The following is a 25,160-nucleotide window of genomic DNA, read 5'->3' on the forward strand; positions in this document are numbered from 1 at the left end:
ATGAAAAGTTTTAGTTTCAAGTGTTCTATATTTTTGGGCTTCCGTATTGCTTCTCCTGTTTTTTAAGGTTGAAGGAGAAAGAAAACTTAAAGGGCTTTGTATTCGCTAACAAGTTGGTTGATTTACCGTGGGAACAACAGGTTCTTTGCTTGAATTAAAAGTGATCAGATGCTTTTGTTATTCAATCAAAGCACATGGTTTGAAAATTATCTATGTAATTTTGAGGGGATTATGAGATAAAGTAAACCAATTACTAATAGTATAACTAAACAAAGATGGAATAAACTTTGATTGCAACTTAGACCATTACATTCCCTTTTAACCATACCTACTCCATTTTGTTTTCAAATTTGGATTCCATGCTGATCTAAGTTAAGCTGATCTTTCTTCAAAAATAATAATAATAATAAATCTAATGATAAAAAATAATAATAATAATCTATGTGTGCATTTTACCATTAATTGTGGTAAAATGATTAAATTTTATTTTTTGTGTTTGTGTGTTTGTACTGTTATCTAATACAAACCAATCAATTTGATACGAAGATCAATACACAACTGTGACGAGTATTGAATCCATTTTAACAAGCAAAATAATAATAATGGATTCTTTGGAACAAATGCAAAAACTTTCAAAATTAATAATGATCACTTGAATTTAAGTACATTAAATTTGAAATAAATGCTAATGGTTGCATAGGCCATAAATTATGCCTTATTTGAGATAGAGATGCACACAATGCATTAAAGTGAATGTACGATGACCATAGATTTCACTAGGTAGGAATTCATAATTAAATTTATTATTAGAAAATATATTATTTTTGAGGAACTATTTTGAATAACTTTTTTTTTCTTAATATATGAATAGGTGAAAAATCGTGCAAAAACATATATATTACAAACGATTAACTCTGAAGCGTATGAACAATGATTAGTGAGTCACTGATTAGAAATGGAAAATCCTTTAGTTTGGTCATTGTTATTTCTAGAGGTTATTTTATGGAAATAATTGAAGAATAGTGACGTCATATAATATAGAAATTTGGATTCAAATGTTATTAACCATTTTGCTTTAAAAAATTAAAAAAAAAACTTATTAAACAATAAAAGCAAGATTTTAACATAGCATAACATGAGAGTTCAAACTCCTGTTTAGCTAGGATAAAATTGAAAAAGAAATTGTAGATAAAAAAATCAACAGCATTGAAAAAGGAATCGTAGATAAAAAATCAATTATAAATTAATATTTATCTTTAGTTTTTGTCATACTAAACATATAAAAAAATAAAAAATACTAGGGCTTTAGATGTTAGGGCAAACAATTACCCAACGATTTCTACTTTTCTACTTGCAAAATAGTAAAAATTATAATAAAAAAGTGTCCAATAGCTAGCATCTCAAATTAATGACGTGATAAAATAAATGAAAAGCGGAAAAAAAAAAGATCTTAAAATAGAATAGTTTGCTTGAGAAACCCAAGTCAAGCCAATTACACAAACACCCCTGCACGTAAAGTCACATTGAACCAAATTTGCATCCATTTCCTTCAGCTGTTAAAATCAGTTCGTCAAATTATTTCCATTTTTATTATTATTACTACTTTAGTGCAGACATTTTTTTTTTTTTTTTTGTATTACACAATTCAATACTAGAGATATTTTACCATCACGAAGTTATTCGATCAATCGATATTATTTTTATTATGGTATGGTGCAAAATATTACTTCTATATCTTGAAGAAATTTATTCTTAAATAAAATAAAATAAAATACTACACTCTTATTAAAGAGAAATTATAATGATTCAAATTCATTTTTTTTATTCGTTACGAGCAAGTGAGTCTTTTAACATCGGGTTACAGAACCTAACAGCTTTTAGGGCACACATTGAATTCTTGAATTTATTTTGATAAAATTTAATTAATTAGACTATTTATTTATTGTTTTTAAAATTTTCCAACCAAAAATAAATAAAAAGAAAAAGAAAAAGAAAATAACCCCAGGAAATGCCAAGTAATTACAAAAACAAGAGAGAGGGAGGGGGCTCACTTTAGCAATTAGCTCTGAAGTCTCCAAAGTCTAAATAAATAAACACACAAGTTACTTATTAAGCTCATTCTCTTTCTCTCTTTTAGCTTATTGTTCACAGTAGGGTAGGGTTGCAGCAGATAAACGCCACCACCGTCACCGCCACCACCGCCGCTCTTTCTCTCTCAAACACCATCACAATGGGCGCCTCTCTTCCTTCCAAAGACGCCAATCTCTTTAAACTCATCGTCGTACGCCCTCGCTTGCTCTCTTTCTTTGTACACGTTTCTGGGTTATTGTTTCTTGCTAATTGATCATCGTTTGCTGTGTCAAAGGAACCCCTTATTAGTATTATTTTGATGGGTAGTTGAAAAATCGGGAAGTGGGTTTGTGTTGGCTTGGTTATTTTTGGGGCTTTTGAGAATTAATGGATTGATGGGTCTGTTTTATTTTGGCTGCTTTTAGTTAATTGATTTTGCTTTTGGTGTTTATAGTTTGGTTATGTCAGGTCGGTTTTGTTTAGTTTAGTGAACTGAGTTGATTTTATTGAGAAAATTTCGATTTTTTGGTGGCTGTATGATGGGTTTTTGTGGTAGTGATGAATTTAGGAGTTGGTCTGTAGTTTTCGAGGCTTCGTTGGTAATCCTTTTGTCCGTTGATGTGACTGCGAATGAAAGTAAGTGTCTTGGGAATTGCTTGCCTTCGAGTGTTCTGGGAATTGCTTGCTTTCGAGTGTAAGAAGTTTAATGAATGTAATGTATATCCACGGGAGAAGATGCGATCAGCATTGGTTTTTGAGTTCAATGATGCTGACTTCCCTAGGGTTTGGATTGCTTCTATAGTTCATTTGGACAGCAGGATTTGTAAATATCAATTTGCTTTTAATTTTAGTTCTGATTCTGTGGATGAAGACATTAAAATTTAAAAATTTTAGAGTCTTAAACGAAAAAGAGGAGAGTGAGACCTTCCTTGTTTTGAATTACTCATGAGTGCACATGATATAACACCTTTCCACTAAAAATAATTGAGATTCACAAGTTAATGAGCCTTGAAATTTGTGATTAGTTTCATGAGCATTCAAATATATGCCTTTTGTATGTTGTTTAAATATTTTTAACTTAAAACTTGAATCCAGTTCCAGGAATCAAAGTGGAACCTTACTGAATTTAAACAAAAGTGGCATTTGGATATTTATTTCTTTTAATCCCTATATGACCGTTCTCTTTCGGATAATGTTTGGCCGGTTTTATTTTTTCATGATTTCTCATAGGTTTACTTATTTCTTCTGGATATTAGAGGTCTCTTTACACTAATTGGATTTTCTGTGATACCTTAATCAATACAGTTTATCTTTGAAAACTGTTCTCAATATTCTTAAGCTGTTATGATTCTATCATGATCTTCAGTATTTTTATGTGTAATTTCTGCAATCATCTCTGTAGCCATTTTATCTTGAAGGCTATGATTAATTGAGTCATACTTTTGATTTCCAGAAATCATATGAAACTAAACAGTATAAGAAGGGACTGAAAGCGGCTGATGCTATATTGAAAAAGTTTCCTGAACATGGAGGTAATTGTTCTGTACATGACTAGTATTCAAGTTTCCTTTTTATTTTGGAAATGAAAAAGTTATCAATTTGAAAATAGTTTCTGCTGTCAGAACATCTTCCTATTTATTTTTTCATTGTTTATTGTCATTTAAATTGACATGCTTTCCCAAATTATTCACAATTGGATATTCATGTGGTCGCTTGCAGAAGTTCATATTGCTATATGAAGCATAAATTTTGAAAATCCTGTCTTGTATTGAACAAATAATGTGACTTTAATGATTGCTGCTAAGAAAATGAATGTTGTATAAATCAAACCAAAAATGCTTAAGACAGTTCGGGGTTAAGCAATTTGAATTTTTTATCCTAAAAGATTTTCTAATTCTACGTTTCATTGAGGTGCTTATATTCTTCAGGCTTGTTTAGTTTACTCTCTAATGCAAGTCAAGCATTCTTCTGATACTGGCCAGTACACGAAGGCAACAAATAAAAGTTGGTTATAAATTTCACTGATTTTTCTGGGAAATCTCAAATGATCTTCTATCTTATGATGGTAATGTTTAATTGAAAATGAGTTAGGTTCTGCATGATAGTTGCCTTTTTGATTTATATTGTGTAGAAAAATAAAAGACCAAAACCTAATCTGTGGACAAAAAGCATATGAGATTAGGAGGATCTGAAGAACCCACTGTGAATTATTCTTTATGGTTCAACCTGGATTATGAACAGTAACATAAAGGGTTGCAATGGCAGTCAACTTGCTGTTTCCTCTTTGTCTTTGCTTATTAGTTTGGTTAGGCCAGGTCTTGGTAATGTATCAATTGTAGATTAATAGTAAATTGTATTACTTTCTAGACATGAGCTCTTGTATTGTTTATATTTTATGAACTTCTTTCCTCTCTTCTGCATATCAGAAACACTATCGATGAAAGGCTTGACGTTAAATTGCATGGACCGTAAATCTGAAGCATATGAGCTTGTCCGTCTCGGGGTGAAGGTTGTTTTTTTTCTCTGAGTATCGCAATGCTGAGGACTGTTGAGTTATTTCCTTACAATATAATAGCATTATTTTATTTCTTGATGCAGAATGACATCAAAAGTCATGTTTGCTGGCATGTATACGGTCTCTTGTATCGATCCGACAGAGAATATAGAGAAGCAATCAAATGCTATCGTAATGCTCTGAGGATAGATCCAGACAACATTGAAATACTGCGGGACCTGTCACTGTTGCAGGTAGGAGTTGTGTGCTGCATTAATTAGTCTCAAAGTCATCTCCTCTTGTGCTGATGTCTGGCAATTAACAGTAACAAGGGTCTTATTTTCTGAACTAACTTTGGATAACTCTGTTATAAGATGTTGACAGCAATAGCAATTATGTTTCCCATGATAACGTGGATTGGTCACTAATTAATGGTATCTATTTGGAAATAATAATAATAAGTTTGTATGGAATCTTCGGTTGGCATTTTTGTAGGATTTCAAGGTTACAATTTGAAACTAATTTCAACATAATTCCTTATGTGAATTTAGATCTTGTTACATGTAATTTTCTAGTAATAAATGCTACCATTGGAATGAATGCTTCTTATATCTTTAGGTATTTTAGAATTGACAGATTGGGTGTTTTGTTGTGGGGCGGGCGGGGCGGGGCGTTGATCTTTGGTAAACTATAGGATCCCAATGACTGCAGGGCGTTGGTCTTCGGTATACTATAGGATCCCAATGACCAAAGGAAGGTTAAAAATGAAGCTAATATGTTAAGAAATCCTAGATTTTTATGTTAAACAAGCATATAGATCTTGAGGCTAATACAAACTGTAACAAACCACATCTAGGCTAAAAGAAGTTACAGACTTTGTTTACAAGTTGAGGTGTCAAGGCTACAAGGTAAAGGAAAAAAAAAGGATTGAGAAAAATTATTTCATCTGAATGTTAATGATGAAATTGTGTCTCTTATTCATTTGTCTGATGCTGCTTTTATGTTCATTATGCAGGCACAAATGCGGGATTTGACAGGATTTGTTGAGACTAGGCAACAACTTCTGACTTTAAAACCGAATCATCGCATGAACTGGATTGGGTTTGCAGTCTCCCATCATTTAAACTCAAAGTATGTCTTGATCCTTGAAAATTTTATGCTCAGCCTTTTAAAAAAAAAATTACTTATTATCTGTTTTGAGGCTATCGTTGTAGATTGGTAATGAAGGTTTTAACATGGATGGTAAAAGTGTTGGATTTGCTGATTTATGGTTGATGTGCTGCTGCTTGAGACCCTTTTCAGAAATCATCGTAATGGATTTTGGATTATATCTATGTTATCCCAATGGAGTCACCTAAAATTGAATAAGATATCTACTTTACTTAGTCATGCTTTACAAATTTCCCTCTTGGTAGGCAATATTTCCACAAATGTAGCTAATTTTCTTTTTATTATGTTTTAGCGTTGTTAGTGCATAGTTGCTTGAGATTTACTACATTGCATGTGGTTAAATGAGTTTTGAATCAATGTACTGTGCTGCAGTTAGCTCTTTTTTTCCCTTTTGCCTTTCATTTTAGCCTTTCAACTATAGCTTATGCTAAACAACTCCCTTTTATTATTTATCTAGTGGTTCAAAAGCAGTTGAAATTTTAGAAGCATATGAAGGGACACTTGAAGATGATTATCCTCCGGATAATGAAAGATGCGAGCACGGTGAAATGCTTTTATATAAGGTATTAGTATTCATGTCACATGCATCTGGCTTTTAATCATCGAGCTAACATTTTCAAGCTTAGATGCGCTATTTTGACCTTCTTGTGTGGATTTTCTGTGGATATGTATGCGTATGAAATCTTCATTTTTTTTTTTTCATTTTACATATGTATTTTTGTCTTCATGATGGATCTGTCAGAATTTCTCAAGTTCGTAGATCTACTGCATGACTGCCTGTATTAGTGTACTCATGATGCTGTATATATTGAGATCCGTGATGCCGTGAAAGACATATTTATTCTGTTGTTGTTTTCCATCTGCTGCCAAGATTGCCTGAGCCATTAGTGTCTACCTGATGCGGATATATTGAAATATTTGGTGCCTTTAAAGACTTTTTGGTGCTCATTTGTGTACGATATCATTCTCCAGATTTCTTTGTTAGAGGAATGTGGCTCTTTTGAGAGAGCTCTTGGGGAAATGCACAAGAAAGAGTCGAAAATTGTGAGTGCGTGTTACCTACTTTTCTTAAATGGCCGCATATTTGAGCTTTCAAGTCCAGAACATGTGATTATTCAGATGTCGGTCTTGTTTCATGTTTTGCTAGGTTGACAAATTGGCTTATAAAGAGCAAGAGGTTTCTCTTCTAGTGATGATTGGTCGCTTAGAAGAAGCTGCTGAATTATACAGGGCATTACTTTCCATGAATCCTGACAATTACAGGTACGATTTATGCTTTTAGTTTGCATATTTAATTTTAATAAAGTACGCTTATGGAGGAGTTGGTAAATTACTGACAGATGTATCAATGTGAACTATCATAGGATTATCATTCAGTCTCTCATACATGTTTATGATAGTTATGTATATGCACAGGAAAGAGAGAAACTAAATTTATCTATGGTTATGCCTGCTGAATTCCCTAAACACTGATTAAATAGGTGCCTAAAAAGGTTATTTTGATTCTAACTGGTGAGCAAATAAATTTTTTTTCAGTTATTATGAAGGGCTGCAAAAATGTCTCGGCTTGTATAGAGATAATGGCAACTATTCTTCTGGCGAAATTGATGAGTTAGATGCCTTATACAAATCTCTTGCTCAGCAATACACATGGTCATCAGCTGTCAAGGTGACACATCCCCTCAGTTCATGTTTCTAAGGCGATCAGTGCTTCTTCTCCTTTAATTGCTATGCTAGATTTATGTTGTTTTGGTATTTTAGAGGCTTTTGGATTGCCCTGAGAACATTCCTCTTTCAAACTTTAATTTTTAAGCTTCTACCGAGCAGCTGCCACAGAGATAGAAAGTTTTGCATATTCATATATGATTATTTTATTTTGAGAGCTTGCAATGGAGATATCTTTTTTGATTTACTGTTTATGTTTATTCATCAATATTTTTAATTCTTTTTTAAAATATTTTTTATGGTGCTTAGCAAGAGTAGAGATATCGGTGCTTCTTCCCCTTTCTTTACTGTGTTCTTGTTTTCAACTTCATCAACATTTTCTTAATGTCGGTGTAATCAACATCACCTTTCCTTGTCTTGATTATCAACAAATTATTATGAGCCTAAATTCCTTATGATATGTGATGGGACTTTTCATGTTGTAAAATGTAATTTTTCTTTGTTTTACCATTTAGAGAATACCTCTTGATTTTCTACAAGGTGAAAAGTTTCGTGAAGCTGCATTCAATTATGTTAGGCCTCTCTTGACCAAGGTATTGATCATGATATTTTGCGCATTTCGCCTGGTCTTTGTAATTTCCAGGATAAAATAATGAAAATTCATCTTATGCTTATAGGGAGTTCCTTCATTGTTCTCGGATCTTTCTCCTTTATATGATCAACCTGGCAAGGTTAGTTTAATATTTTTCTCTTCCTAGAATTTGATTTTAAGCATTTTGTCACAAATTTCATCAGGAGTGTAAAACTCCAGTGGTTTGGTTGGAAAAATTGTTTGATTAGGATTTATGTTTTGTATTTTGGCAACTGTTACCAGGCAGACATTCTGGAGCAACTTATTCTTGAGTTGGAACATTCAATTGGGACAACTGGGAAATATCCTGGGAGGTAATATATGGTCAGGGCCCTTGTTTGATACTGTAGTTAGTCTTACTGAATAATTTTTTAGCTATCTGCATAATTCATGAAATGGAAGAGAAATGCCCCTTAAGTCTTATCAAATTGTGTCATTTCTTTTCCTTAACATTTTCATTTTGAACCAGGGAAGAAAAAGAGCCCCCTTCGACACTTTTATGGACTTTGTTTTTCTTGGCCCAGGTGACGACCTAAGTTGGATAGTTTGTTTTCATCTTCATCTTTGTTGAGTTTTCCTCTGAATTAATTTCTGAAAATTTTTTCATGATGCAGCATTATGACAGGCGGGGCCAATATGATGTTGCTATCTCTAAAATAGATGAGGCTATAGAGCACACTCCAACTGTCATTGATTTGTACTCTGTCAAGGTCTGCTTGGGCTCTGTGGTCTAAACTTTACTTTTTTGTTTATTGGTTTGCTTGATTTGAGTTATGATTATTTTTGGCCTTTAATTTATAAACACCATATTTTTAGCACAGGAAAAGTATGAATTTTGTAAGACATAGTGGAAGTTTTTCTATGGGATTAATATTTTAACTAAGCAAGAAATTATTGGAATCTTCTAATGTTGGCATGCTTTTGTTACAGAGCCGCATATTGAAGCATGCAGGTGATTTGGCAGCGGCTGCTACATTGGCAGATGAAGCTAGATGTATGGATCTTGCAGATCGATATGTAAATAGTGAATGTGTCAAGCGCATGTTACAGGCTGATCAGGTTCAGAAGCTGTGTTTTCATTTTCTTTTTGTTATATGCAAATTTTATGCTGATTCTTGAAGCATTCTCATAAGCAGCTTTCCTTGTTTGGTTGTACTTAACATAACTTTTCTCCTGAAGGTCTCCTTGGCAGAAAAAACTGCTGCATTATTCACAAAAGATGGAGATCAACACAACAACCTTCATGACATGCAGTGCATGTGGTCTGTTTCTATTTGCTGCCTGACCAGTTTATTGGATAAACTAAATAATGTGGTTAACTTTACTAATTGTTGTTAAATATTACTTTTTGGGTAGGTATGAACTTGCTTCTGGCGAAAGCTACTTCCGCCAAGGTGACCTTGGACGTGCTCTGAAGAAATTTTTAGCTGTGGAGAAGCACTATGCAGATATTACGGAAGATCAATTTGACTTCCATTCTTATTGCTTAAGGAAAATGACGCTGCGTGCCTATGTGGAGATGCTCAAATTTCAAGATCGACTCCATTCACATGCTTATTTTCACAAAGCAGCAGCTGGAGCTATCAGGTGAAGCAGTAGGAATGTAAACAAGATTTATTGATGATTTATGATGACTAGACATGGTTAGCACTTCACCCTGTGATGTCCGTGCGCTATATACTCTTTCCTTACTATGTGATGTGTCTGTTCTAGTTCTAGTTCCTAATTTGAGGGAAAGAAGTTTACAAATAGGGATTTCACTCCTTGAAATTGTGGGCTTATAACCACCCACTGTAGATAACTGCCTCATTTGATGTCTGGTCTTCATGGCCAGCTGATAGCCTGAAGGTAGCTGACCGGTTTTACGAGGTGAAGATTTATTAAAATGGAGTTTTTAGCTAGCGATTATACTTTGCTTAACATCTCTATGTGATTGTAATTGCGTGGATTTGCAATTGGAGAATGTAATAAGCTGGAAGCAGAAGAAAGGGTTAAAGGGTTTTTGTATGCATTAGATGAATGATAATTTGATCTTAACATTTGATATCAAATAATATGCATTTGAGCGTTCCCGGAGAGGACGTGCAAGGTTTCTTGGTCCTGACTACTTGGATTTAACTATGTTTTGATTATCTAATGATTGAGAGAGTTTCAATTTGCTTTTGCTGCATCACTTCATTAATTGGTCTTGGTCATAATGTTATTTGATGTTTGCTGTTTTCAGCATCATCTTCAATATGCTCCCGATCTTTTTAAGACCATCATCATTCGGTTTATATGCCCCATGTGAAGTTATCTGTTTCGTGTTCTCATATTTATGTTGAGTTGGATTTTGAAGTGCAGGTGCTATATAAAATTGTTTGATTCTCCTCCAAGGTCAATGACTGAAGAGGATGATGATAAGGCAGACTTGCCTCCTTCGCAGAAAAAGAAACTGAAGCAAAAACAGAGAAAGGCTGAAGCCCGAGCCAAAAAAGTAGATATTTTTTCCTGAGAACTTTCTGTTTCTAGCTACATTAATACTCAAAAGTAACTTCTAACTATTTGCACTTTCAGGAGGCCGAGGGGAAAAATGAAGAATCAAGTGCTAGTGGTGTCTCCAAGTCTGGGAAAAGACATGTCAAACCTGTTGATCCAGATCCACATGGGGAAAAGTTATTGCAGGTTATTGTTATATACTTGTTAGGTTATTTTTCCTGATATTTGCATTATAAACTTGCAAAATCTCTTCTCAACACTCATCAAATGTGTATCCTTAATTTCAAAATATAACAGCTGTTTCTTATGAATACATGTATCTATTTAGGTTGAAGATCCATTGTCAGAAGCTACAAAGTACTTGAAATTGCTTCAGAAGAACTCACCCGATTCTCTAGAAACACACTTGCTATCTTTTGAAGTAAATATAAGAAAGCAGAAGATTTTGCTAGCCTTTCAGGTATTTTTCATGATCTGCACATGTTATTTTTACATATGATAAGAAAGTATAACCTAATGATCCACCTTGTGGAAATTGGAACCCTTCATGCTCAGCTATCAGGTTTATTTATATATATATATATTAATTTTTTCTTTGGAGGAGGTCAGGTTTATTGATTTTGCAGAGTTAAGTTCATTGCACAATCTATGCATAAACAAGTACTAAAAGGCAGTTCCAGCTCTTCCTCACTTGTGTCCGCGGATACATACTCCTCTGAAACCCTCTCTCCCCTCTTAAAAGAGCTGCAACTTATCTTGAATGGAACCTTACATTTTTCTGTTCATTATGAATTATTTGATGAGGGTGCCACTTGAACTGGGAACTGCCGGTTTTTAGCTAAATTGTTCTTCTTCATGCATGCACTATCATCATTTTGCTAATGTTACACTAACGCCTGTCTTGCTTATACTTCTTTCCACGTAGGCTGTAAAACATTTGCTAAGGTTGAATGCTGAGGATCCCGAATCGCATCGCTGCTTGGTATGTAGTATCTGTTCTGAATAAGTTTACTGTGTTAGTATGTGATATTTGATCTGAGACAAATCAACCAACTTACTATTTGGTGAATAGTAGGTGTGTCTCTGTATGGATATGTTTCACAATGTTAATACATCATTCACTGACAACCAGGGTACAAAAGTGTCTTATCTTAACTGTCCTGATTTAAACTTCATTTATGCAGATTAGATTTTTCCATAAAGTAGACTTGATGACTGCTCCTGCGACTGATACTGAGAAACTCATTTGGAGTGTCTTAGAAGCAGAACGCCCAGCAATCAGGTTCTCTCGAATTTTCTTCTTTCTTTCCTTGTTGTAGTTGTTTGATCTCTTTCTCTACCCCTCTTTTGTGTGGAGGGGTTTTCTTTCTTTAAGGGTCTTGTTTTTTGTTGGGAAGACGTGTGTATTATTGTTTTATCAATAGTAATATTCTCTGTTTCTTCTTTTATGCAGTCAATTGCAGGAGAAATCTCTGATCGAGGCAAACAAATTTTTCCTTCATAAGCACGAAGGTTAAAATCCACCTTGCGTTACATTAATGACATATTTAAGGCACCTGTCTCGTGTAGCATTGTCATGGTTGCTTTGTTTTTGCTTGTTGCAGATTCATTAATGCATAGAGCAGCAGCTGCAGAAATGTTATTTGTTCTTGAAACTAACAAGAAATCTGAGGCTGTTCAATTGATTGAAGATTCAACCAACAATTTGGCTCCAACGTAATGCTTCCTATAATATGAGATTACATAATCCTTTCTTTTATGTCTTTGCATTGTTTCTTTTCCTTGCATGTCTTATCCAGGGAGGATTTTTGAACCCTCTTTATGTTTTATTGTATCAGAAATGGAGCTCTTGGATCTGTTCGGGAATGGAAACTCAGAGACAGCATTGCAGTTCACAAACTTCTTGAAACAGTTCTTGCAGACCAAGATGCCGCGTTGAGTGAGTATAGCTACGCTAGTTTTTATTCATTGTTTATGCTGCTTAAGAAATAAAGAAAAGATGATGGATCTTATTTGATCAATTCCAGTGTTCTGAGATTCTAGTGTGTATTTGTTGTTTTCATACTTTCTGATCATATTTTTCTTCTAACCGTGAAACATGGTTGGTCTAACTTAAAAGAAGTCCTTCAAAAGACCTTTCGGATTAGGGAAAAAGTGGACATGGCTCTGACAGGTCTTATAATAGTTCCTTCCGAGTCTATTTATCCATTGATCTGCAAACCCCTTCAAGTTGAACTACTGGACCAGTTCAAAACTTGGTTGAGCCAATTATTAGAAATGGAAGTAGGAAAGGAGTATGTCCAGCTAGTTCCAGGATTCATCTTTTTTCTCCATTCATCTAAATTGGGAAAGGGTTTTAAGAGTTGGGATAGCATTGTATGAGGGTGATTGGGTATAGTTATGTATGGTAGTAAAAGCATATCTTTTTTGCTTGCTTAGTGGACAACTAGTCCACTCTTTGTTCTGATTTTTCTCCATTAATACACTTTTGAGTTTCATATATTGGGAAAAGAAAAATGGTAAAGCTCTTTAGTTCTGAAGAAAGTTTTTTCCCCCCCACTGTTGCAGGATGGAAAACTCGTTGTGCTGAGTATTTCCCGTATTCAACCTACTTTGAAGGCAAACACAGTGGCATGTACAACACAGCATACAAGCACATGTTAACAAATCCCGAGAATGGGAGTGCCAGCCAAGCTGGAGTTAGTGCTGATACCATTGCTTCAAATGGAAAACTAGAGGCTTTTAAGAACCTTGCCATCTCAACCTGATACTGAATGTTTGCATAATTTGACATACTTGCATTTTCAGCAATGCTCTAGTGTCAATTAGATAGCTAAGCTGCCACAGAAAATTATTCCCCGAGTGTATATTTGCAGCTCTTGATGGAGGATCATTCTGAGATCGTGTCTGAGTCATGGCATCCTGTCCACTATTGCGCCCGGATCAAATTTTCTCGTCACGGCTTCTCCCTTGCCCAATAGTTTAATGCATTCCTCTGCAAATGTGTATAATTTAAGTCCATTGTGTTTTAGGGTTGATTTCTTTATTAACACACTACTTTGTGAGATAAGGGAAAAGGTTGGTTCCATGGTTTTGGACCGATACTCAAGCTTGCTGTGTGTTTCAGGTTGTGAGGGGCATTATAGAATTTTTCTCCCTCTTGAGTAATGGTCCCTCACCCAGTCAGTCAGCTAGAACAAAACTTGGTAGCTCCCATCAGATTTCCGGAACATGTTGTACTTTCCCCATTTTATTTTATCATTTGTTATGTATAAACAAACCATGTGAAAAATTTTGCCATGGAATTCGTAAGATAGCTGATAGATCTCGCCACAATAATCAGTTTTGTTGTTACCAGTACTGGAAGTGAGATTTTGAATACTAAATTTTTGTGTCTTGTTAATTGAGTTCCTTCAGTTTTAAATGGGAAACAAGAAGCTGAGCCTTGCTGGTGCAGTTTCGAATCAAAATTTTGTTGATATTATGAACTATTAAATGCTTGCGTTTGAAAAAATTGGTAACTCCTCCCTGTTTTAAAATTTTAGCCTGTCTGATGGCTGCACTGCAACAAAGAACTGCGGGACAAGAAAACAAGAAAAGGGTGATAAAAGTCGGTATTGATTTGAAAATTTACAGCAATGTAAGTTAACATCGCTACATGATACCTTTTTAAATAAACCTATTACCTATCCAAAATGGTAATCTTCTGCATAGGGCTATTGCAAGGTTGAAATTTTCCCGGATTGCTCGATGACTATTCTTGATAAGCGGGAAAGAATGAATGCAAGAGCGTAATATGATTGAATCTTCCTGTATCCTAGCATTACAAAATATCGATAGTTTTAAATTGTACATCATTCGAAACCAGGGCCTGCTTGAGCTAGACGTATCACTGCAAAACAGAATGGAACCGTCAACACAAGTTTTGCAAGCTGTAACGCTGATCTCCAAAGCTTTAGAAAACACTCTGCTTGGCTGCTCCCTAGTATACTGCCTCAGGCTTCAGTTAAATGCCTCATGCATTCTGTATTCAGTGCTGGGCGGAGTCCTGGACTAGGGGGGAAGAGCTATCACCAATCTCACTTTTACAGAGTGGACATGATGCATTGATTTTTAACCATTTGTCCACACAATCTACGTGAAAGACATGGGAGCAAATCAACTCCCTAAGCTCATCGTCGTCTACGTACTTTGCCAGGCAAATGCAACAAACCTGCATCGACAGACGCGAGGGAAAAAAAAAAAAAAAAACCATGTTATAACTCCAACTGGAAAAGTGAAAGAATTCAATTCTTTTGTCCAAAATTTTTTAACTGGTTCCTTAATTACAAACAAGACAGAACTTCGGCAGCAACAGAATCTGCTAACAAACTTACTGCATCTTCTCCCGATATCATACGCTCCTTCTCGGTCCCCGCGGCTAGGACGCCACCCTCAGTTCCTCCTGAGTTGTCCTGGTCATTGAGATTCCCATTTTTCTTTGATTTGAACTTGTAGGTTGGCAGAGCATTAATGGTTTCAGCAGTAGCTCCTCTAGTTTGAGAATAATCTTCCCGGATACCCAGGACAGAAATTATGCAAGGCAAGCAGCAACATATTGTTGCACATAATATGAATGGCATGGCGTATCCAATACAACTAAAGGTAAGGAACACTATACATAACCTACAAGTACATCAAGCAACAGTTTATAAATGATGCAACCATGATGAATTCCCAGTGAAAAACAAAAATGCAAAGGACAATAACTATGTACCTGTACAATTTGGGAGCATCAGAGGGACTAGAATGACCTCCAAAAATCCACACATTGCCGACGACAAACCAAACTGCAAAGAAGCAGTCTAAAGCCATCTTGAAATGGTCCACTAATCCATTCAGTCTGCATATTAAAAAGCATCTTCACTCAGAGATACCATTACAACTTACTTGGTGAATATAGATGCTTTTACAATAAAATAAGCTACACAAAAGCACGAATTACGTGCATGCTTGTTAAATTAAATAACAATAATTTAGCGGATAAGTATCCTTATCCACAATAAATGCATAGGTAACGGTTGTGAATAGTGGGTAGTCATTCAATGAGAGCTATTTTTAAGCTTGATTCTTCAAAATTAGAAGCACAGATACACTTGATAGTTTAAATTTACAAAAATTACCATTTAACTGTTGGTACTTTTTATCTTACTGAATGTTAGGGATTTTACATGTGCATGATGTTGCTTCTTCTGCTAATACTGATGGAGAGGAGAAAGGAAAAAAATTAATAATAAAGCACTAAATAGATGCATTGACAAGTTTGTCACAAGAAATTATTAAGAACTTGGGAAACTCAAACAAAAGGATAATATTCTTAAATGCCAGTAAAAAGAACATAATCAAGTTGTCATATTTGAAAATGTATAGGCCTTACTGATAATAAAATGCTTATGAAATTTCAAACCATCAGTACAAACCCAGCTCAATCAAAATGGCATTAGGTCACTTCATTCTTATGAATCAAACCAATGAGAAAAGAAACTTCAGAGTGCAGATTGGAAAATGCCAACAAATCTATTAATACTGCCATATCTATTAACATAAAACAACACATTCCCAAAAAACTGAGCATTAGATGAGCAGATAATCAAAACATACCGACCACCGAAGTTTAGTGCATTCTGACCATTCCCCGTTTCTGTTTCTGTAGATCGATTATTTTCCTCGTCTGAAGCTTGATTAGCCGAAATGGCAGTGTATGATGAAGTGGGCTCAGGAGGGGTGGGTAGGGAAGAGCCTTGACGCAGTTGCGTCGAATCTGAGTCAATTCCCTGGTGACGGTTACGGAATCTCCAATAAAGAATGGGAAGTGTTGCAACACAACCAGATGCGTAACCGACAATCCATGCAAACAGTGGGGCTTGAGGATTTTCATTTCTTGACAACGACAATACAACAATGGATGCTATAATCTGACTCACGGTAACAATTAACTCAACAGAAATCCATAGCCCCGAATTCAATGGGCTTCTACGACGACGTCCATACCCATCACCTCTCATCATGAATGAACTCCTATTGTTTAATCTATTCGAGGAAGATGAAGAACTATGGTAAGAGGGAACTCCTGTACTAGTCGATGGTATATCCTCGTGCTGAGGTGAAGCCATTCTGTGAGGCTGCTCATCATAAGATGAACTTGATGAAGCATCATCAGTTGTCGTTATGTCAATTATGTGATCACGATCAGTATGGCGATGCACCTGCTCCATTAGCAAAGGGTATTGGTCAGTTTCAGTGTCTCTAATTAGTCCCAGCGAGCGAACGTCCATCTAAGTCTTCCAACCAAATTGGAAGGTGTGAATGCATAGGTTGGGGCAAAGAGAGCAAAGAACTTTCTTACTAATATCGCTTATTTCTGAGAATCCCCTCAGTGAACAAACATCTGACTAGTCTTATATTCTCAACAATCTGTTCCTATTACCTTACAACACCTGGCACTCAAAAATCTAAAAGATTCAACCTCTGCCGTATCGCTTTTATACAAGCTGCCAAGAAACCAGGACTAGAGTTAATTTCCTCACTTGACATTTTATCAATAAATTTTATCACAATATTGCACAGCAATTAACATAAGCTACATCATCATTTCGGATGAGACAGACAGGTAAAATACAGAGGCAAAATAGAAGCAGAATTTTTACAGAAAATATAACATCACTGCCAAATTCATGCTGAACTAAATTTCCTCACAAATGAAGCCAAGAAAAAGAAAATTGGAAAACGGGATATAACAAATTGATCAACGAAAGCAAAATCTTGACAATCAAATTACCACAGAACCATAAACACAACAAAAGCACAAAATCAGAAGCCAAAACTAGAATCAATATTAAAACAATCACAGTACAACAAATTACACCAAAAGTCATAACATTCAAACCACGAATTATGATTTAAAAAAAATCAAATCAGGGCTGTAAATACACGTATCCTAATCCAATCAAATCAAATCCACTCCACATAAAACAAAAACCCACTTGTATTTTCACAAATCAAGCTAAATTAACAATACAAAAGACAAAAAAAAGGGACCCAGATGAGAAAATGATACAAAATTTACAAATTCTGATGAATAAATCAAAGGCTTTACCAAATTCCAAACCAAGGGAAAGAGAAGAGACGAGAGAGTGACAGAGCTGAAAAAATGCTCACTTTCTTTTCCTTTCTCTCATTTTCTCGAGAAAATATTGCGTCAGCATTGGATATTGGGGTTTGGGTTGTGTTGTGTTTGTGCTCCCTTTGTTAAACGCAAAACTTAGAGACTGATTTGGTTGTTAAGAGGTTTTGTTCTGAACCGTCTGATTAAGAAAACTTTTTTCGATGAGCCTGCGGGGCCCACATAAAGTTTTTGATCCGACGACTCAGGAAAATTTTGTTTTAGGGAGAGTTGGGTCGTTTTTAGGTTATCACGCATCATTATGTATTTGTGGAGATATTAATTAAAATTTAATTTAAGTTACTTAAATATTTTTATTTCATAATTTGATTTCCGACAGCAATGGTTTGTGAAATAATTATTATGTACGTAGAAAATTTTATATGGTGATTAAAAAATACTTGATATTTCAATTTAAAGTAATTGTGCACACAATTTTAAGTATCCTTCCAATTTTGAAATTAAAGAGAAATTGAGGGGAAAAAAGAAAAAAAAAAAAAAAGGTGGTCTGACCTAGTTGCCATCACTTAGGGGGGCCCACAATAACTTTCCCGAGAAGATGTTTGGGCTGTTCGATTGTGAAGGCTCGTATCATCATTGGTGTTTAAAGTTGATGGATTGGACGGTCGAGATCCTTTTGACTCAGGGGATTGCAAGTTGCTATGATGGATCCCTTCTCTTAATTCAATCAATCATTAATTCATTATCGATGATTCATTAATTTTACCTGCAAATCCAAATTCGTGGACCCCTCCAATTTGCAAAAGTGATTCAGCGAGAGACCAACTTTTTTTTCTAATTCACTCAATAATCCTCGAGGAAATGCTTCGTACGTGTGTTTGTAAAAAATGCATTAGAAGAATATTTTACTAGGTTAAACTCAAGATGATAAGAATGGGATCTTTGGAATTCTTTAGTGTTTATCATAATTTCAGATTCATTATTCGATCTTTCGGTGGGGCAGAGAAAAAAAAAAAGAAAGAAAGATATAAAGATTCATTATTCTAAAAATAAGATAAGAATGTTTTTGCCCATGATAAAAAAAACTAGTTATAAATTTGGCTAAAAAGAAAATCAAATTTTAACCAATATTCTGTTTTACAGGAAAAATGGACGGACCTTCATTGTAAATCTACCAATAAGGTAAGAGCGAGAAAGTGATTACAAGGAACAAACACAAAATAATCTAATTCTCATTTCATTATCAAATGTACTGCTTGTGATACCGATGAGCTCAATAAATATGACATCTTTGTTAGGCGAAATTCTAAAATACTTCTGATGTATTATAATTAATTGATACATGCATGACATGTATAGTTAAATTTAATACAACTACCACTTATATGATGATTTACAAAATAAATATACATACGTCATGACATTATTTACTTATTATATAACTGATATGGTACATCAGATTTATTCTAAAATTTCTTCTTTAATAGACTGATAGAAAAGTTAATTTGTTTAGTGTCGATTCAGCTCAACTAATTTCCTCTCTTGAGAAAGATCTTGAGCGTTTATTAATTGTGGCCATGAATTACAGTGGTTGGCTTGGCCAAAAAGATAAAAATTGAGACGTTTGTATATTTGATGTACACATATTTTTGGCCAGCTTTTATTCGTTCTTTATGATTCAATAACCGCCGAGTGGTTGGTGTCTCTCACCTTCAATAATGTTCCGAATAATCTACAGGTTGCTTAGGCTCAGTTTGGTATGCTTTTATCGAATGCAACTGTTTCAAATCGAGCTTATAACTGTTTAGTTCTGAATAAGAGCATTTGACATTTTTTTTAAAAAAAAAAACTCTTTTAGCGACTTAAAAAGAAAAGAAAAAAAAAAAAAGAAAACCCTACCAAACGGCAGAGCATTAAAAAGAAAAAAAAAGAAAAACTTAAAAAAATTCTCACTTGCTGCAACAATATTAACGCTGGCAAAATAGGTCACCGGACGTGTCAGTTTCATTTCATATCAATTTTAGGTTGATTTAAATATAACTCATTTAATAATCATGTTAAAATATATAAACTCTAACCAAGCACATGAAATAAATAGGTAATCCACTAAATATTTATATATTTGATTTACATCAAACACACACACACACACACATCTTAAAATATACAAATGTACCAATAGTTTACATATATACACTATTAAAGTTTTAAATTTATATAGAATTTTATAAATGAAACTATGTGTGTGTGTGTGTGTGTGCGTGTTCATCCCCCTCCCCCCAAAGCAACCAAATAAAAAAAAAAAAGATATTACACATTAACACTATTAAAGTTATACATTGATATTATAAAATATAAATATCTATCAATATTTTACACACGTATAACACTGAAGTTCTAAATCTGTATAGAATTTTACAAATGAAACACTATATATATGTTCATTCTTTTTTTTTAAAAAAAAAGAAAAATATCATGTCCACTATTTAAGTTTTGATAACAAAAAATTATTTAAAATAAAAAATATAATTATATCATTAATTGAATAAATAAGTCAAAATCTTTTAACCAAATCATGTCAATCTTGACCCGACTCATTTAATAATTGCGTCAAATTTTACCAGCTCTATGCAGCATTAAAAACATGAAAAGAAATTGGAAAGAAACATTAAAATTGAAGTGGCAATGTGCAAACAACAATCTGGGTTAAATAAAAGGACATTTTCCCCTATTTGGTTGTGATGGAAAGTGTGTCTGTATTAATCTAACAGAATGAAACCGGCAACATATTGAAAGCATAATTTATTAATTTAACAATACATGTATACAGGCAAGGGCAAAATTAATGAATGATCCGCAACATAAATGATTACACTCACGTTTATAAAAAGAAAATCTGTCTTGATTAAGATATGACAGGATACAATGGCAACAGGAGCCGCAAAATTGTAGCTTGAGACTAGTAGTACCAATAATACGTATGCCGTAAATGTCACCTCAATCATCAACCTCCGCTTTGATCTCTCTTTGTAAATCCTCCTTGTACTCTTCAAATGTTCCTGGGAATCTCGACACAGTTCCATTTTCTACAACCCAGATTTCGCTCCTTTCTTCGTCATCACAAACACGTGATATAAGCCTGGAATCATGACTGACCAGAACAACTCCACCGGTAAACTCATCTAGTGCATCAGCCAGGGCATCGATACTCTGCATGTCCAAATGATTTGTGGGCTCATCTAATAGTAATATATGAGGCTTTGACATGGAGATTGAAGTAAAGACGACCCTAGCTTTCTGCCCTCCAGATAATTTTGCAATTGGAGTAAGATGATTATGGCTAGGGAGTCCAAATTTCCCAAGTTTTGCGCGAACAGCCTCTTGTTTGCTCAGTCCCTCCTGATCAGGATGGAGTCGAAGAAGATACGAGACTGGTGTTTCTTCCATTGTCAATAAGTCCACAAAGTGTTGTGAATATCTCCCAATTCTCAATTTCTGGCTCCTTCGCACTTCACCCTCTGTTGGAGACAAATCACCAGCAAGAAGATTCAGCAGAGTTGATTTTCCAGCACCGTTGGGTCCAACAATAGCAACACGAGTCCCCATATCAATACCCACATCAACATCAGACAGCTTGAAATCCTCGCGGTTAGGATAACTGAAGCTGACTTCTATTAGCTGCAACAGTGGTGGTGTCAACTCTGTAGGTTCAGGGAAGTGGAATTCCACACTATAATCTCGCCACTTCTTTGGGGCCTCTGGAAGGGGTTCATCCTCATCAACCTTTCCCTTTGCCTTGTTCTTTGATGCTTCCTTGGCTGCAGCAGACTTAGCTCGATCTTTCACCTTCTCCTGCTGCACTCGGTTCCCTGACCTCTTGGCAGCTTTCACTTGCTTCTCATAAATCTCAAACTTCTTGTTCATTTCTTTGCGGCGCTGTTCATACCCACTCTCAAAATCATCAAAATTCCCACGGTAAAAATGGAGCTTTTGATCATGGAGATGAATGATCTCAGTGCAGACAGTGTTGAGAAAATCTCGATCATGTGAAACCACCACCAAAGTTTTCTTCCACCTGCACAAGTACTCCTCCAACCAGAGGACAGCCCTAAGGTCAAGATGATTGGTGGGTTCATCCAGCAACAAAAGAGTTGGCTGTACAAAAAGTGCCCTGGCCAAGGATATTCTCATTCTCCAGCCACCACTAAATGACCTGGTAGGACGGCCCTGCATTTCTTTGGTGAACCCCAATCCAGCAAGAATCTTTGATGCCTGAGCCTCGGCAGCATCTGAACCCAAGATCTGTAATTTTTCATACAATTCAGCAAGCTTCTCTCCTGCATCATTAGCATCATCACCATCCTCCTCCCCATCAACAGAAGTTGAATTTTGCAAGGATGCAACTTCTTCTCGGAGTTTAACCAGCTCCTCATTAGCTGAAACAACTGCTTGAATCGCACTTCTATCATCACCAACCACTTCTTGCTCAACCAAAAGCACATCAATATTTTTAGGAACTGGAATCTTCCTCCAAGCAAGAAGCTTTAACAGTGTAGACTTGCCCATTCCATTGGGTCCAACCAAACCATACCTCTTCCCATGCGATATCCTCACTGACGTGCTCTTCAAGAGTTCTTTTCCACGGGCTGCCACTGAGAAATTATCAATTGTTATGTCTTTGACATTAGCATCTGCATCGTCTTGACCCTCAAGTACTGATGTCCTGCTACCAATAACAACAGTAAAAGCATCATGATCATCCCTTAGGGCCTCCTTCTTAGCCTGCTCTGCATGATGTGCAGCAAGCATGTCTTTCTTTTCTCGTTTCTTCAATTCCTTGTCAGTTACGGAGATTTCTAGTTGCTTTGATTCGTCTTTCTGTTGTCTATGGAGTTGTTTTTTGGCATCAATCTCTTCATCTAGTGCATAATCATCCTCGTCATCTGAAGGCGGGAGGTCAATGCCATCGGTATAAGATGGTTTTGCTACTGCCTTTGACTTGGATTTACCAGAAGTACTGCTCGAGGTTGACCCCTTCTTAGGTTTATCAGCTTTCGGGTCCATGCTGGCAAGCATGGCTGAGACTGAAAGCTTCTCTTTTTTCCCATCTTTTGAAACTTCTTTAGACTTTGCGGCTACACCAGCCTCCTCCGATTTTTTCTTTCCCATTAGAACTATTCTGTTGGTAATTGAAACCGAAAACAATTAACTTTAATTCTACATATAAGTTCATAATGTGAAGAGATTAACCAGCACAAAGACAACAAAAAGACCATATCATTAGCGTAGAGATACGACTTATTCCAGGCCATCAATTTCAATAAATAACATAAAGATAGTGCATTAAACTCATACACAAGAAAATCAGATGATTTTTATACTTCAGAAAGATTCAATGGGTCAAAACCAACAAAAATTAGTCACAACACTGTCACACGAGACCTTTCAAAGAACCGCAAAGAAAGCACATTTAAGAATCAAGTCATAACTACCAGAAAGACAAACAAAACACCATTTTCATAACGAGTGCATTAGCATTACCTACACCTGGAAAAGATTAATTGACACACTAAAAAAGAGAGACAAAATTAACAAGTTTCCAGCTTCTTTCCAAATAGACCAATATCCGAGAACATCAAACAGAATTTTTGCATGCCAAAAAATTAAGACCCATAATGCACAAACAGAACAATAGTCAAACTACAGGGATTATATCACACGTACTATTCAACGCTGGCCTAATGAAACAAATTAACTTAAAAACCGAATTCATACACCTAATTGCGAACCTTTCTGTTTTGTATGCTTCTATTTAGTTTCAAATAATTGGGACCAACGGAATTATAAATCAAATCGAATTCGCAAAGCTAGTGAAACACAATCACAAGAGTGCGAAAATTACAAATAAGCAAAACCAAACGCGGGCTTAAGATAATCGAATTCGGTAACTGATTCAATTCAAGCATGAAGATAGATGAAAACTACGTACCTTGATGTGAGATCGGAGCCGAAATTGCGAAAGTTGAGCCGATCGGGCACTAACACAGTCGGCTAACGCAGGCTTCTTGCTTAAATAAAAAATTCAATCTTTAAACCTAAGTCCGGACAGAAAAAGGAAAAGGCGGTCATGGGCTTTATAATTTGGGCCTTGTTAACGAGCTCATTATGGGGTTTCTTTTGGTGGGCTGTCATGTGACCCAATTTTGATTTTGGTTTGGCTCAGAGAAAATTACCCAAAATTGCGAGTCCATTACAAAAATTTAATAATGACAAATTATTAACCGTCATGCCCGGGTGTCAGGTAAAAATTATTTTTTTATGCCATCGTCAATAAGTCGATAATTATAAAAACACCAATCAAATGATCAATAAACGACAAGTTTGTAAGGTTAGGATCTATTATATCACCGTGCGTCGATATTATTTACAATCAAGATTTATCAAATTTCTAAATCATATATATTATAGCATAATTCAAGAGTTTAGCGAACATAACTTTATTTTCCAAATGGAGAGGTACACAACAATAATTAAGTCGTCGTCTTTTTTTTTTTTAACCCATTGAAAGGATTACTTAGACGTGTCATTCATTCATGTTATTTCTAAATCAAAGGTAAAAGCCTATTTAGACCCTATATTTTAATATTAGTGTCTATTTAGTCTCCGTATTTTTTAAAATACCTCGAAACATTCATGCCGTTAAAGTATTGATACCCCTACCGTTACTTTTTATTTCTTTTAGTTTACTTTTATAATATTACCCTTTTATAATAATTTTTTGTTTGAACATTAATTAAAAGAAAATAATTAAATTACCAATTTAACCTTAAAAATTATATTAATTTTTAATTGTCAAAAATTAAATTGTCAAAAATTGTATGCAAACTATCAAGTGTGCAAATGGTGATTGCAAAAAAATTAATATAATTTTTTTTAATTTTTAGGGTTAAATTGGTAATTTAATTATTTTATTTTTATTAATGTCCAAAAAAATTATTATAAAAAGGTAATATTGTAAAAATAAACCAAAAGAAATAAAAAGTAACGGTAGGGGTATCGATACTTTAACGGCAGGAATGTTTCGAGGTATTTTTAAAAATACGGGAACTAAATGGACATTAATTTTAAAATACATAGACTAAATAGACTTTTAATTAATGTCCAAACAAAAAAATTATTATAAAAGGGTAATATTGTAAAAGTAAACCAAAAGAAATAAAAAGTAACGGTAGGGGTATCAAAACTTTAACGGCAGAAATGTTTCGAGGTATTTTTAAAAATACGGAAACTAAATGAATACTAATCTTAAAATACATGGACTAAATGAATTTTTACTCTCTAAATCAATGGAACTTTTTGAAACACATTGCAAAACTTATGTCCACAACCACAAGAAAAATATCTTTGTCAACATCAAAATCTGAACCATATTCATGGCAGTCCCGGGCGTGGGGGGGTTAATGGGTATCTTGTCCACCAAAAGGGAACAC

General features: G+C 34.9%; 3 protein-coding genes across 3 annotated transcripts; 1 reads left to right on the top strand and 2 right to left on the bottom strand.

Annotated features, from left to right (window-relative positions):
- Positions 1-2,086: 2,086 nt before the first annotated feature.
- On the top strand, positions 2,087-13,905 carry LOC18036777 (N-terminal acetyltransferase A complex auxiliary subunit NAA15). The gene is made up of 26 exons (XM_006427034.2): positions 2,087-2,281; positions 3,524-3,602; positions 4,497-4,579; positions 4,669-4,818; positions 5,580-5,695; positions 6,192-6,297; positions 6,707-6,778; positions 6,882-6,997; positions 7,271-7,403; positions 7,915-7,992; positions 8,077-8,130; positions 8,274-8,344; positions 8,500-8,554; positions 8,645-8,740; positions 8,961-9,089; positions 9,210-9,292; positions 9,387-9,617; positions 10,374-10,506; positions 10,587-10,694; positions 10,837-10,968; positions 11,434-11,490; positions 11,693-11,790; positions 11,962-12,020; positions 12,113-12,224; positions 12,347-12,447; positions 13,077-13,905. The coding sequence occupies exons 1-26, from the start codon at positions 2,231-2,233 to the stop codon at positions 13,274-13,276; spliced, it is 2,703 nt and encodes a 900-aa protein (XP_006427097.1). The 5' UTR covers positions 2,087-2,230; the 3' UTR covers positions 13,277-13,905.
- A 322-nt stretch (positions 13,906-14,227) lies between these two features.
- On the bottom strand, positions 14,228-17,806 carry LOC18036969 (E3 ubiquitin-protein ligase At1g63170). Its single transcript, XM_006427039.2, has 5 exons — positions 17,644-17,806; positions 16,149-17,038; positions 15,265-15,390; positions 14,885-15,173; positions 14,228-14,721 (listed from the first exon to the last, which is right to left on the bottom strand). The coding sequence occupies exons 2-5, from the start codon at positions 16,820-16,822 to the stop codon at positions 14,539-14,541; spliced, it is 1,272 nt and encodes a 423-aa protein (XP_006427102.1). The 5' UTR covers positions 16,823-17,038; positions 17,644-17,806; the 3' UTR covers positions 14,228-14,538.
- A 2,664-nt stretch (positions 17,807-20,470) lies between these two features.
- Positions 20,471-23,729, bottom strand: LOC18036980 (ABC transporter F family member 4). Its single transcript, XM_006427041.2, has 2 exons — positions 23,660-23,729; positions 20,471-22,849 (listed from the first exon to the last, which is right to left on the bottom strand). Exon 2 carries the CDS (start codon positions 22,837-22,839, stop codon positions 20,668-20,670), a length of 2,172 nt encoding a protein of 723 aa, XP_006427104.1. The 5' UTR covers positions 22,840-22,849; positions 23,660-23,729; the 3' UTR covers positions 20,471-20,667.
- Positions 23,730-25,160: the final 1,431 nt, after the last annotated feature.

The sequence above is a fragment of the Citrus clementina genome, unplaced genomic scaffold, assembly GCF_000493195.1.
Source record: "Citrus clementina cultivar Clemenules unplaced genomic scaffold, Citrus_clementina_v1.0 scaffold_7, whole genome shotgun sequence".
In the NCBI taxonomy this organism is placed as follows: domain Eukaryota; kingdom Viridiplantae; phylum Streptophyta; class Magnoliopsida; order Sapindales; family Rutaceae; genus Citrus; species Citrus x clementina.